The following is a 14754-nucleotide window of genomic DNA, read 5'->3' on the forward strand; positions in this document are numbered from 1 at the left end:
CCCCCAAGCCCTCCACCCCAGCCAGCAGGTGTTCACCAAACCCATTCTGACCTGAACAAAGTAGCAACGGAAAAAAATGACACCTTGTTCTCCTTCTCCTGCACCCTTCATGATAAATGTTACTTCACTCGGGCTGCCAGATAAAATCAGGTTTGAGCCTCAAGCACGAGGCTTTGTGTGAGCCTGTCTTGGAGCCTGACCTTTACAGAGCTCCCAGTTTCAAACACCAACCCAAAATCAAACCCTCTGTCATCAGCGTGGGGGTGCTTGAACAGCAAAGGTTGGATTGAGATAAGAACAGGTGGGTTTTGTTAAAAAAATGTGTATTTTAGTTAAAGAAACCCCCAAACCCTCTCTGGGGGATCCCCACACACGCACAGTGCTGACAGTGATGTGAGGATGAATCAAGTGACAAGAATGGTCCTGTTGTGATCTGAGTGGTCCCTGGGCTGAGCACAGGGGTGACACTTGGATTCCCTGCTGCCACCAGTGAATTTGGGACCTGTTAATGTATATTTAAATTTATTTATTGTTCCTAATGGGGCAAGTGACATTGCTGTGGGTGACCCCAAGGAGGGAGACGAGCACTGCTGCTTCATTAGCGTGCACCTGACTAATTACTGAGGTGTCTGCAGCTTTCAACCTCACACTTTATCCCTGTTAATGCCTTCACAGCCAAAATTAAGGATTTTGGCCAGGAATTGCAGGGAGGTTGCAGCAGAAAGGGCTTGGCCGGGGCTGAGTGGTGATGGGCCAGAACCAGCAAGGGATGGAGGAGCTGGGGGAGAGCCTCAGAGCCCAGGGGGGGCCCCGGCTCGATGGGAGAGGGTGAACGATGAGCAAAACCTGGGTTTTCTGCAGAAGAAAGGGCAGAGGCACCCACCCACGCGCCAGGAAATCTCTCCTCTCCCGTGTGGGTGGTGGAGGCCCCGAGATGGGTTATCTCTAAAGGGCGACTCTGGGGATGCCTCGAGATCTGCAGCGGCGTGGAGCCGGCGCGTGCCGGCGAGGAAGCAGCGCCCTGCCAGCCGGGCCCTCCCGGGCTCCACTCTTGGGACTTTCAGCAACTTGGTTTAAATAAAATAAAATACAACAGCAGAGCCTCCACCCCGCCTCATCACCCCACTGATTCCATTTTTACCCCTCGTGGGGTGGTTTTAACCTTTCTCCTCCCTGCCTCTCATGGGGTGATGGTGGGACGGGGGCAGGAGCAGGTGGCTGGGACAGGGGGCTGGTTTTAAGGGTGTTTAATGTGAAATAACAGCATTTATTAAGAGCAGAGCTGCAGCTAAAAGCTCCATCGTGCTCATAATGTTCTGAAAAGTTCTCCTCTACATATCCCTCTGCATTATATGAGGAACTAAAAATATATAATTTACAATATACATCTAAAAACTTAAGCCTGGCAGAGATTTTGGCCTGGCCGGAGAACAGCTGGCTCCAGCTCAGCTCGTAAAAAAAATGAAACTAAGGGGAGACAGGGAACAAAAAAAGCCACCCCAGCATCCAATGTTTATGTTTCCACCAGCTCTGAGGTTGCTCCAGCTGATCTGCCTCCTGGTGCAACTCACTCCAGCTGAGTCAGGAACCAGCTGCTTCGGATCAAAGCCCAAGGCTTTTCCACGTGCCACAGGAAGCAGGCTGCTTCCAAGGGGAATCTGAGAGGTTCTGCCATCAGGGCAGGGAGAGGAGCCCCAGCTGGAGGGAGAGCAGCAATGCCTAGAACACATCTCAGCTCCTCCTGACCATCCCAGATCTACGAGGTGCTCAGGCTCACCATGGTTTTCCAGCTGAACAATTTGAGCAGAGGAAAAACACCCCTGAAACAGAAGTAGGAGGAGGGAGAATAGGAAAGGCTGCTGTCTCCCTCCTGTGGGGAGATGCAAAAATCAAATTAATGCCCTCTCCTACCTCGTGGGGGTTGTGCTGCTAAAATATTCCTTTTAAAGGAACACTTTCTTCCCAAAATTCTGCTGTTACAATCAAACAAGAGACATTTATCTTCTGAGTTTCCCCTGAGCTTGAATAATGATGTGGAGAGAGGTCAAAAGTGGAGGTGCCAAGGGTGGGTTCAGTCCTGTCCAACTTACATCTGACCTGCAAACCTCCATTTCCTCCATCTTAGAAATTCCTAAGGACAGGCAGAGCAGAAAGAGCCCAATCCAAGTACACCCATTGCCTCCCAAACCAATCAACAACTCAATTTAGCTTTTTTTTGCCCCCAAAAAAGGCACAGAAAGATGCAAGCCATCATCGCTGAAGTCAACCCCAAACCCGTTTATTATTTGAAACCAAGTTATTACAAAAATATTCCACACCCATAAAACCCCAAGTCCTTGGAAACTGGGCAAACTCAACCCTTATTTCCGTGAGCGTTTGTGCTCGAGGAGCAACACAACAAGTCTGTTCCGAAGGAACTTGATTTCCTTAGCGTAGGACCTGCAAAATAAATCCTTGAACTTCTGGCGCAGGGCTCGGAGGGAAGGCAGGTTGTGGCAGCTGGGAATGTTCAGCAGGCTCTCAAAGAACTCCTTCCACAGCTCAGCGTTGGCAAGCCTGCAAAAAGGGACACAAATCATCAAAAAAAGGCACTAAATTCTGCTGTTAAAATACTCGTTTTTGCTCTGCTCCCAGTTAGAAAAAGTGTGACAGAACCTGACCTCAGAGAAATGTGGTACTAACGTGGGTTTCTAGGAAATCTGGGCAAAGATTTGGGGGATATTTAGGACACCCACCTCCTGAAGGTTCCATCAGGCTTCCAGACCCCATTGTCTTCCTTGAGGTGCATGTAGGACCCGAAGAGCAGGCAGTACACGGTGGCTGCGATCCCAAAGTAGTCTGTCTAAACCAAAACCACACCAGTCTTGTGTCAAAAACACACCCAGAGCACTAAAAATGAGCTGAAAACACCCCGTGGAAGAGGAGAGGCTCCAACTCTGGTACCAGGGTCCAGTTGTTTGGTGTGCAGTAATTGCTGAGATTCCAGGCCATCCCTTACCTGGTAGTTCCATGGTTTGTTTGTCAGCATTTCCACGCACTGGAACCCAGATGTTTCACACCTGGCAGTGAAGGCTGTTCCCTCAGGGAAGAGCTTCATGTCGATGCTCTGTCCCAGGTCAATGAGGGTCAGGCCGTGGCAGAGCCCGTCGATGTCACACGTGTCATTGTCCAGGAACCTTCAACCAGGACAAGAAACACCCCCTGAGTGTCTCCATGCTCCTCCCACGTGTTGACACCTGGTGACAACAGGACACACTTGCCTTTCTCCCAGGATGAAATTGTCAGGCTTGATGTCCCCGTGGATGATATGGCAGCTGTGCAACTCCTCCACCATGTGAAGGATTTTGACAGCGAAGTAGATGACGAGGGCTTGGGGCATCACCTTCTCCGGGAGCTTCTTGTAAAGGTTGACGGCATTCTGGAAGCCAGGGACACACAGCATGGGTTAAGCCACAACACACATCCCCAAAGGAGGTGGAAATCAGGAGGAGGAAAGGCTCTGTGAGGGCAGAGCAGAAGCTGGTGGCACTCACAAGCAGCGTTCCGTAGTTGTGGAGCTCCCCCACCAAGACGCTGCCGTTGGGGAAGAAATGGGCGGAATAGAAGCGGATGTAGAGGTGGTGCAGGCTGGGGCTCAGCCTCTGCTCCAGCTGGGTTGCAATGTAGAACTCCCAGGGGTTGGCTGGTTTCTGGACCTGGAAGAAAGGAGGGGGTTTTCCTGGGAAAACATGGGAGCGGTAAAAGCTGGGGCTCCTCTCAGGTTGGGCTTTTAGTGGCAGATCAGGCATCCACCCTCTTGAACTTATCCCAAAATGGTTTGGTTGAAAGATGATCCAGTCCCATCTTCCATCCCCTGCCACAGGACACCTTCCACTGTCCCAGGTTGCTCCAGGCCCTGTCCATCCTGGCCTTGGACACTTCCAGGGGTCCAGGAGCAGCCACAGCTTCCCTGGGCAGCCTGTGCCAGGGCCTGCCCACCCTCACAATAATTAACCTCAGCTGATAAACTCCTCATGATTAATCCTCTCAAATCTAGACTTCAATCCCATGCCACAATTCCACACACTCCTTGTGAATCCCTGATGCTCCAAAGAAAGCATTAATCACCTTTGTCTCCTGAAAAAGTTTCACTTCAGGGGTTAAAGAGGAGTTTAGTTTTTCCTGAAGGGCTAAATGTTGGAGAGGAGATCCACAAAAAGGTCCCAAGGCAGATCTGACATGGAAAGGCCAAGGATGTGTGTGAATCCACCCAGGAGGAGGGTCAGACTCCAGGATTATTCCAGGAGAGCTGCTGTGGCCCAACACCACTGACCTTGAATATCACTTTCTGGTTTTTCTGAGGGTTACTGGCATCCAGGATGGAAGCTTGATACACTTGGGCAAAAGCTCCTTCTCCAACCAAGCAGTCCACATGGAATGAGCTGGAACCTTTAAAAGATTAACATTAAATCCTGCTTGCCAACTCCACAGAGGAAAAACAGGAGAGAAAAAAAAAAGAGAAAAGTACCAGCCCATATGAATGGTTTAATCCTAGATCTAGTCTTTCCCTACAAATCTCTTCCTGCTAGGAACAGGAGAGAGCAGGAGTGCTAGACGTGCCACACACTCGACCCCAGTGTTTCTATTTTTGCCTGACCCCCTGGAAGCAGTCAAATTCCAAAGGGCATGCCCTGAAAAGTAAACACCAATGTTTAAGTCCCACAGGGATGTTGCAATCCCTGTCCTACAGCTTTTGTTGACATGGGCCCGCTGCTGCTCCACACAAAGCCGGAGAGCTGTGGCCCAGTTTGCAGGGAGAACTGGGAAAAATGCCTCATCCAAAAGGCTCGTGCTACAAAAGGCAAACAAAGCAACCCCAGGCCTAATTCCCAGCCTGAGGCTGAGATAAGCTGGAGATACACACACTCAAGGAAGCTGAATTCCCACACACTTCCAAGAGGTTCTCCTGGAAAAAGCTTCAAGAAATGCTTGGCAGTGATGAGTTGGAAGGAGCTCTTACCCAGTGAGAGTTCAGCCTTCACTTGGATGAAGGGAAGGGGAGATTTCCACTCAAAGTAGTTGGCGCAGGTGTGGAGCGGCTCCGGGAGCTCCGACAAGAATTTGCCAATCAACTCCTTGTCCCAGGGGTTCTCAACAAGGACTTCATGGAAAAAGGGAAAGTGTTTAAGCTCTGGCTGTCATTCCAAGGAGGTAACACAAGCTTGGGCTTGAGAGAGCATCACTGATTTAAAGAAAATAAACCAAAACCCCCAGGAGGGATAAGGATACGTGAAGTATTCCTTGGTATGTGAAGTATTCCTTGATCTTTTGCACCTGCCCAGAAATCCAGAGCTCCCCAAAATGCTCTCTGGAGTATCCATGGCAATATGCAATCCAGGTCCAGCCCACACTCATCCCTGCTCACATCCCTCACAGGAATCATGGAATTGCTCCCTCCAGTGCACAGAGCACAGCCCTTGGAATGCAGGGAGGAGAACCAGGGAATGCTGTGTACCTGCAGGCCTCCCGTTCCACGCTGTCCTGTCCTGCCCAGCTCCACAGAGCATCTCCTGGGAAGGTCTCTCCACCCCAGGGCAGGAGGAATGTCCAGTTCTGCTCTGAGCAGCTGCAGCAATTCCCTGGATTCCAGTCCCTTGTTTCAGGACGTTACCACGAAGCCCTCTCTGTTCTGGGACCTGTTCGAGAACAGGGCTGTGGATTTAAACAAAATATCAGTAATTATTAATAATGTTACAATAACTATATGTAGTTATATAAAATTTATATAATATATTAACATTTATATTCTATAAATTATAAATAATTTGTATTATATATATTATATTAATATATTATTAATATATATTGTATTGTATTATATATATTCTATTCCATTCCATTCCTTCTGCCTTGGGGGTTTGGCACCTTTAGGGAGCAAAAATGCGTCAAATGCCACCATGGCCAACGTGGAGGTGAATAAAATGGAATTTTTAAAGGAAAATTAGATTTGATCCGGTCACTTTACCCATCCCCTAATAATTCTCAGGTTCACCAAGAGAAGAAAACAGCGGATTTTTGGCCAGCTAATTTTTAATTTCCATGGGGCAGAACTTAAATCTTGTAAGGATTTTGGGGGCATGGTCACCAAACCCAGGTCCATTTATCCCCAGAGTGCTGGGCAGAGGCAGGCTGATACAGTGGAAAACCTTGGGACACTTACATTGCAGCAGCATACCTTAACTTCTTGGGCCTTGGCTGCCTGTGCAGTTCTCCAGAGAATTCCAAATTCATCTGGGGCAAATTTTCCTTACAGGCTGAGCAAAGGGAGCAAGAACAAGAGCAAATCAAGGTTTATTTCCCCAAAAGCAGGAATATTTGGAGTATTCTCACCCAGCAGCTCTGAAAGCTGCTGCCACGAAAACCAGAGCTCAACAAAGCCTCATTTCAAATATCCAAGTTAAAATAACACCTGGGTTTCTCCAGGGAGCAGATCCCAATACTTAAAAAGGGGCAGGAGCAGCATAAAGGTGCTCCCAGATGTGATTCAGCCAATGTTTGGATATTCCCAACCCCTTGGAATTGTTCACAGCAGCAGCAGCTGGACACACAAAGCCTCTCTTGTCCCTCACCACCTCCTCTTATCCCAATTAAAAATCCTTGGAGAGCTTATGAGCTGCTGTTCCACAGGGAATGTGGATTCAGGAATGGCAGCCACACCTGGGTGGGATTTGGGCAGAAATGGAGTCATGAGGCACCAAATTCAACGTTTTCCCCACAAAACATTCCTTATTTTACCTCTGTCCTGCAAAGGGGGCTGGGAAGGAGCTGCCAGGTAATTGAAGGGTGTGGACATGAGCTGGGCAGCTCGGGCAAAATCCCTGGTGTCGTCTGGACTGGGAGCCAGGGCTTTGTTGCTGCAGGGGCCATTCCACACCGTGTAATCATCTCGCAGGAATTCCGTGGTCCCTGTTTCTTCCTAGGCAGGAAAAACAACAAAAATCAAAGATTTAAAATGAAATCATCAAAATTATCCTGAAATATAAACAAAATCCCATGTTTCCATAGGTTTAGACTAGGTCTGAATGTTGGTAATAGTCAAAGCCACAGCAAAATGTCAGACCATCAGAGATTGCTGGGGGAGCCTGGAAAAGCCAATCCCATGGGAAGGGACCTCTTCTATCCAAGTTTTATCCATCTCCTTGGGTATGGAAGCTGCAAGGTGGCTGCAGGAAGATGAAATGCCTCTTTTTCCCCCCAAACTGATGCCAAGTCCACACATTTGAGAAGTGGAATTCTCCACCAATTTTATGTCAATCAACAATTAAAAATGCTCAAGAAATGGGAAGAAGTATCCAGCCTCCAGCAGGCATCATTCCTAGGAATATTATGGGGTTGGGACAGAGCAGAGGTGAATCCACCCACCCTGGTAACCCTCCCAAGTGCATAACCCACTTCCAAGGCTGATCCCTGCAGGATCCCCACTCACTTCTGCTGCACAGTCAGTCATGGGATGTTCTCCAAAAGTTCTGGGCTCTTCTGGTTTGTTCTTGTGCTGTGGGATCCTGAAAAGTGACCCAAAGAGTTCAGAACAGCTTTTCCCCAGGAGCTTTCCCAGGCACACTGGTCACAACGAAGGTTGGTTTGCTTTAATGTGAATTTTTAATTTTATATTAAGAGCCCCATTTGCAGCAACTTGGAGAAGCTGCAGCAGCTCAGAGTTATACCCAAGTTTGCAGGGAATGGAAGCACTGTCCAAGCACTGTCCAAACAGGGAAGTTGTGCAATCCCAGAGCAGCTTTTCTCCTGCCACTCCACCAGTTGTGCCGTCCTGGCACAGCCACAGCAAAGTCCCATGGAATGGGATCCATTTTTCCCATAATTTTTAGGGAGCTGAGCTCAGCTGCTCCTTTCTCCCTCCTTACCCTCCATTCTCCTTCTCCTCCTCATCCTCAAAGATGGCAAAGGCAGGAGTGGCAGGGACAGCAATGCTCGTTTTCAAACCTCCACCAGGCTCTGAAATTAAAAGATAACCCCTGTTATCTTCACCCCATAAAGATTATTTACACAGCCACCTTCTCCCCCTCTCCAGGCACGTGGTGCTCAGGGCTCCATCCAGCTGCACCTGCACAATTCCCACCCAAATCACCTTTCCTACAAACTCTTGGAAAGAAGATTTTTCCAGCCCAGCCCCAGGTGTGAAATCTCTCTCTGCTCACTCTTGTAAAGCCCCTGGGTTTCAGACTGGCTCAACTCTCACAGCAAGGGCTGGTGGGAGGTGCCAATGGGAAATAAGGGATGGAATTCCATGGAAAATAAAGAGCACGCACCACTTTTTCTGCAAAAGGCTTCAAATTGTTCCTCACTGTCTTCCAGGGCAGATGGCTCAGGCAAGAAGGGTGTTTGGAACATATCCATGAGAACACCTAAGAAAGGAAGAAGTAATAAAGGAATAAATAATGAAGGAATAACACTCCCAGAAAAAGAAAGAAATTTTCGGAGGTTCTTCCATGGTGTAGCAGCCAAATCAAATGCCAATTAACTCTAACAGCCTTAAATGCCAATTAATAATATTCTTATAAATTATCAACAGTCAATAACCAATTATTCCTCCCTCTTGCATTTAAAATCAGACACAGGAAGGGCCAATTTGGCCAACACACACTTGGTCATGGCCCTTTTTATTCCCTATCCAAGGGGAGATTCCAAGTTTCCTAAGAGAGCAAGTTCTCCTTAATTTCTCAGATTTTTGGAAAACTTAGATATTTGTAGGACTAATGAATGCCACAGGCCTTTTGGGTTTATTTTCTTCTCATTTTTATTCAGCTCAGCACCAAGCAGAGCTGACTGTGAATTGTAAATTAATATGGTTTGGGTCTTCACCTCCCAAACAGGATTCCCTGAAAAAGCAGCTCAGACAACACACTCCCAAAGAAGCCTGGCAGTGATTTATCCAGGAATTGATGGGAATTGTGGGATGTTGTTAAAACATCAATTTCTGGTCAGAGGTTTTGGGTCACCCAGATAATCCCAACAGACAATTAATGATGTAATGCTATTTTCCTCTTTGTTTGGTGCACATGCCCATCCCTGAGCAGCTCCCTTGGCTGGAAAAGGCTCCCCTAATGTTTCCAGGGATGATCCCAGGGATTCCAGGGGAGGGAAAACGCCACTCCAGCCCTTACCCAAGGCTTCCTTTGTGTGGACCGTGGGCGATGGCTGCACCTTGAAGGGCGTTGTCATCCCCATTGCTCCTCCCAGCGAGGTGTTGGGGGTGGCCTGGGAAACATTCCCATAGGCAAAGGAGGAATTCCCAGCTCTGCAGGCTGGAAAACACAAGGGCAAGATCATTCCTGGGATTGTTTATGAGCATTCCAGCAAAACGTTGGTGAGGGAAGTAAACAAAAGGAGCGGCAGCGACGCAGGATTTGGGGAGAGATTTTGGCTTGTTCAGAGATTTGCGTGGCAGAGTCCCAAGGGAGGCTGCCCTGGGGGGCAAGAGGGACCTGGGACAGCTGGGTGGCTTCCAAGGAATCCATCTGCCATTCTATCCTGACACAGAAAGTGAAGCAGGACAAACAGCAATTCCCAGCCATGCTCCAAAAGGAGCTGCTTAGAACATGGGAACAGGGGCTGGATCCATGTTCCATGGAAGGGATAAGATAGAGAAACTCTGGACAGACATGCAGGGATGGAGGCTGGGAAGTCAAGAAGCTTTGCCAGGGTTGGAATTGGTGTCCACACACAGTTGATGATTCCCAGCTGGGAACAGCCACACCAATCTCCATCCAAAGGCTCCTTACCTTCCTTCACATCCACAGCAGGAGTTAATCCAGTGCATCCTTTGTTAGGAGACCTTCAGAAGAAAGTCACAACATTACCTTGGAATAAAAGCTATTTTAATCCCCTTTTAATCTCTGTTTCAATGAAGTGAGAGGTCCCTTAATAAAGATCACCCTGGAAAGTTTCTCCTACAGCTGCCAATAACCTGGGAGGCAGCAGAGTCCTTTAAAAATGTTTAAATGCATTAAAAGCTCTCGTTGGACACAGTTTGCCTCCAAGGAATTCCAGAACATGAGTGAACAATCTGTTCCCACCTTGGCCAAGTCCACTGAGCCACCCTTGCTTTGCCAGCCTGGGTTTCTCCCTCTGCCCCCCCGTTTTGTGGCCAAGTCCCACAGCAAAAGTGTAGGAGAGCAATACCAGCACTTTTTATCTTTCTCTGGAGACCTTGGAGTGGGATCTGCAGGAGCAAAGCACATCCTGGGATTTATTCCAGGCATTACACACCAAATTCCCTCTTACTGCAATTAAGTAAACCTGTACAATTAAACCACAGGGTAAAGGGAATTAAATGTGGCTATGAGGACCAAGTTTGATTTAAGTCTAATAAACAATGGCTTCAGGTCAGGTATTTTTTCCAGAAGGGAAAGAAAGGCTCATTTTTAGCTAATTCTCACAACTCAGAGGAGGAGCCTGTTCACACTCACAGTTCTCCCGCGCTCTGAGGGTCAGGACCAGCCCGTTCCTGGGCTGGAGCAGCACTGAAGGCAGGGTGCAGCAAACTCTTCTGGAGCTCCCCAAGCCCTGCCCGAGCTCCAGCTGGGTCCTTGTCCTGTGGTGTTTCCCATGGGGAGGTTTTTGGGATGTGGTTTCCGAGGGGCTTCGCCGGCCGCAGGGCAGGAGCGGTGGCTGGTGGTGCCTGGAACTGGGGCTGCTCAGGCACCAGAGCTGGGCCCTTTGGCACATCCAGCCCTGCAGCAGGGGCCATCCAGCTCCCTGGGATGGGAGATGTGCTGGGCCTCGCAGGTGGGGGCACCTTTGGGGATGAGAAGTGTTCTGTGACACCCAGATTCCCCCCACATGCAGCCATTCCCATTTTCTCTGCCAGCTCCACGTGACCAGAATGTAACAGAACCTTTAGGTTCCCCCGAATACAGCCATTCCAATTTTTCCTGTTAGCTTTACATGCCCAGAACCTGAGAGAACTTCTAGCTGCATCTCAAACTAAACTGTGGAGAAGCAAAGCCACAGTTCAGGGTAAAACCTTTAAAATTCGGGTGCTGCAAGTTATGCCAGGTTTCCACGCTGGTATTGCAGCCTCAGCCTCCAGGCTGGAGAAAGATCCTATCCCACAGTGCTGTCTTAGGAAAACATATCAAACATACTTTTACTCCTTTTTTTTTTTTCCCCCCTCTCCTCTTTCCTTTTTGCAATAAGCTCTGAATAAAGCCCAGAGCCAGAACCTGGTGCCTCCCTGGGTCAGTGACACGCACTGGATGAGCTGAGCCCATCCCACTTCGAAGGATGAATTCCCAGGAAGAATTCAGCACATTTTGGGGCTCTGGAAGAAACCTGCAGGCTCCTCCTGGAGCTGGTGGAAGCTGTGGCTCAGCTTTGTGACACCCTGAGGAGGGTTTATCCCATCCAGGAGGATTGGGCAGCTCAGGGTCACACCTTGCTCTGCGTGGAGCAGTAGATCCCAGCTGATGGGGCTCTGGTGGGGCTTCCCACCAGGGAAAAACCAACACTGGCTCCTACAGCATGGCTGGATTTTGTGGGGAGAGCCTTCCTGTCCATCCCAGAGCCACTCACCACGCTCTGGCCTGGCTCAGCTGCTGGCTCCAGCCTCGTTTCCTCCAGGCTCCTGGAGAGTTGGGTGAGCTGGTCCAGCTTCTGCTGCAGCGCCTGGAGCTCCAGGACTGCCGACTCCTTCTTCCTCATGGAGTCCTTCTGCTCCTCCTCTAGGGATTAAACAGTGACACTAAATGAATATGTGTGCTCTGCATGACCCCAAACAATGAGATTAAATGAAAATATCAGGCGCTGATGGCTCACTGTGCCTCCTCAGGAGAGAGGCACAAATGTGGCACTGACAGGAGAAGCCCAAGCCATGAGCTTGGCCAGCAAAGAGCCATTTGGAGAGCTGGGAAAAGGAGGATACCCAGTGCCTGCTGCCTCCTGAGGAGCTCATATTTCCTGAAGTATCTCTTGGCCCTGAGCTCCTCGAAGGAGAGCTCGGAGCCCGGGCACAGGAGCAGGTTCTTGTCGTACATGGGCACCTGCTCCCACCCGGCGGCGCCCGACGGCGGCTTCGGAGCAACCTCGGACTTGGAGATGTAGGTGATGTAGTTCCTGGTAGGGAGAGGAGAAAAGGGCCAGGATTGGGGGGTTTGTCCCAGCTGAGAGCTTGTTTCCTCACTGTGGGGGCTTTGAAAGGGACACCCAGCCACTTACACTTCTTTCCCAGCAGCACAGGGTTGAGAACCAGCAGCGTCCAGACCCTAAAGCAGGGAAATAAAACACAAAAAAATTAAATAAAACTAAGTTCAAGCAGCACAGCTGGGACAGAATCCACTGCTTATATTATTCCTGTGATTCTGGGGATGTGTCAGGCCACTGGGTGTGTCCCAGTGCTTCCCAGACGAGACATTCCTATGGAGATGTTTTCCTGCTGCAAGCATCACAGCAGCAATATCCTCTCCACATCAGTTTTGAGATGCACTAGACACAGCCAGTCTGCCCCGTTCAGCCAAGCTCACTAACCCAAACTCTACATGAAACATCTCCCCCAAATAATTCATAACGATTTACCTGAGTTTTGCAGGGATTAGGACTTGAGACACCTTTTGGAGGAGCCATTTGATTTGCAGCATGGGAAGGCTGAAGTGGTTTTAGAACAGCAGCATCTGGGACAGGAAATATAACGCAAGTATTTTCTAGTCATTAATGAGTAAAAATTGTTTGCTCCTTTGTGAATTTAGATTAACTTGAAGCACTAGAAAATTAATAACTTGTTTTAAATACATTGCCCTTAAGAATTTTTCACACAAAGAGGGAAAATAAAGTGATTTCTATGGGGAATTTGGTTTTTTCACTCACTGAGGTAAAAAATTCATTTAGAGGAGCTACAGATCAAACAGGACTCTTCATCCTCACCTTGCAAAGGAGGATTCTGAGGATCATAACTCTGCAGGGAGCTAAAGTGAAAAAAAACCCTCAGTTATTACCATGAAACCACCTGTCCCTCACCCTTCCCACCTCTCAGCAATGTTGGACTTCCTTGTACAATCATGCCATGAAATGCAACACTGAAAAGCTAGATTTTTACTGGATATGGACACCTCCACAGCTGCAAAACTAAAAAAGCCTTCAAGAGGCAGCAGGAGAACAGACTTGGGTATTGGTTTTATGTTTTATATTACATTTTACTTTTGGCTTTTTGCATTTATCTTCCCAGAATTAAAGGCTTAACTCCAAGGATCTGCTTCACTCTGGGATGTGTTTTTTTTTTTAATACACATCCCAGAACATCCAATAAATATTCAGCAGCAAAGAAACGTTATTAAGTTTAAACCTCCCTTTACCAAAAGTAAGAACACTGAAAAAACAAACTTTAAAAAATAAAAATATGGTTAATTATGAGTAATTATGAGCACTGAGTAAATGAGCAGAAGAGTTACCAGTGGAGCTGCTGCAGGTTCTCGCGGGGCTGTGCCTGGTTCAGGAGCCCTTTTTGGAGCACGGCCGCTGCTCCCTGCACGTTTCCCTCCTTGAGCAGCAGCCGAGCCCAGGCCAGGTAGAAATCCGAGCTCCGGGCCCCGATGCCCTGCCCGTGCAGGTACTCAAAGTACTGGCCCGGGGAGGAGATGAACTCTGCCTGCACAACAACAATTTCTGAGTCACCATAACGGGGAAGTATCAGAGAAGTTCAGGTAAACCTCTCCGAACTACACAGTTTAAAAAACACACTCTTCGTTCTTTCTGATCCCCTTGCCTCCTCCCAAAGCTCTCCGCAGTGCCAGAACCGCGGGGTGGGTGAATCGGGATAATTTAATTTAATTTAATTCCCAGAGAAGCGCAGCCGTACCCACCAGCTTGAGGCAGTATCTGACGAACCGCGGGTCCTGCTGGTACCGCCGGTCGCTCAGGAACAGCTCCACCAGCCGCTCCAGGAGCTCCGGCCAGCGGCTCTGCCTCTCTGGGAGCGGGAGGCATCCCTCTGCCCACTGCAGGTACCTGGAACGATCCCAGGATCAGCTCCGGCCCGGGAAGGGGCAGATCCCGAACCGAGAATGGGAAACACCCGAACCGGGGATGGGGCACCCCGAGCCAGGCCCAGCGCTCACCTGTCCCAGGGCTCCAGAGGGTCGGGCCCTCGGTAATTCCGGATCTGAGCCTCGTAATTCCTGCAGGGAAATCCCGCGTCAGGCCGGCATCAGGGAGGCTGGGAAGGGCCCGGGGCGAGCGGAGGCTCTGCCGCCCCCACGGCGCCGCTTGGCCACGGCACCCGCAGCTCCCGGTCCCGTTCCCCATCCCGTTATCCCGCTCTCCATCCCGTTATCCTATTCCCCGTCCCGCTGTCCCGGTTTCTCTTTCCCCGCTCACCGCCCGGGCTCGTCCATGCCCAACCGCTCCCGCCGATTCAAACTGGCCGCGCGGGGCCCCGCACCGCCTCCCCATTGGCCAGCCGTCGGGCCACACTGCATCCCCATTGGCCAGCCCTCGACCCGCACTGCGCTCCTATTGGCCGTTGGCCCCATCAATCACGCAGGAAACACCGCCCCCCCCAGGAGCAGTTCCCGCCGCGGCCACTGGTCGGCGCCCTGGGGCCAGGCCCAAGGGAAATGGGAGGGAGAAAAGAAAAAGGGGAAAAAAAAAAAAGAAAAAGGGAAAAATGAGGAATTGGGAAAAGGGAAAGGGCTGGGCCAGCCCTGGGAGCAAGAAGCAGCCCCCCACTCCTCTCCCCCCTCCTCATTTCCCACCTCCAAGCCCCGC

General features: G+C 49.7%; 1 protein-coding gene across 1 annotated transcript; it reads right to left on the reverse strand.

Annotated features, from left to right (window-relative positions):
- Positions 1-2259: 2259 nt before the first annotated feature.
- BUB1 (BUB1 mitotic checkpoint serine/threonine kinase) lies at positions 2260-14381 on the reverse strand. Its single transcript, XM_063153365.1, has 25 exons — positions 14365-14381; positions 14106-14165; positions 13851-13995; positions 13440-13636; positions 12916-12956; positions 12571-12665; positions 12214-12260; positions 11921-12111; positions 11572-11720; positions 10467-10795; positions 9780-9832; positions 9162-9302; positions 8307-8402; positions 7902-7992; positions 7466-7541; positions 6775-6955; positions 6215-6293; positions 5495-5691; positions 5000-5140; positions 4313-4428; positions 3534-3695; positions 3261-3418; positions 2999-3176; positions 2736-2842; positions 2260-2556 (listed from the first exon to the last, which is right to left on the reverse strand). Exons 1-25 carry the CDS (start codon positions 14379-14381, stop codon positions 2361-2363), a joined length of 3243 nt encoding a protein of 1080 aa, XP_063009435.1. The 3' UTR covers positions 2260-2360.
- Positions 14382-14754: the final 373 nt, after the last annotated feature.

Source organism: Melospiza melodia, chromosome 3 (assembly GCF_035770615.1).
Source record: "Melospiza melodia melodia isolate bMelMel2 chromosome 3, bMelMel2.pri, whole genome shotgun sequence".
Lineage (NCBI taxonomy): Eukaryota > Metazoa > Chordata > Aves > Passeriformes > Passerellidae > Melospiza > Melospiza melodia.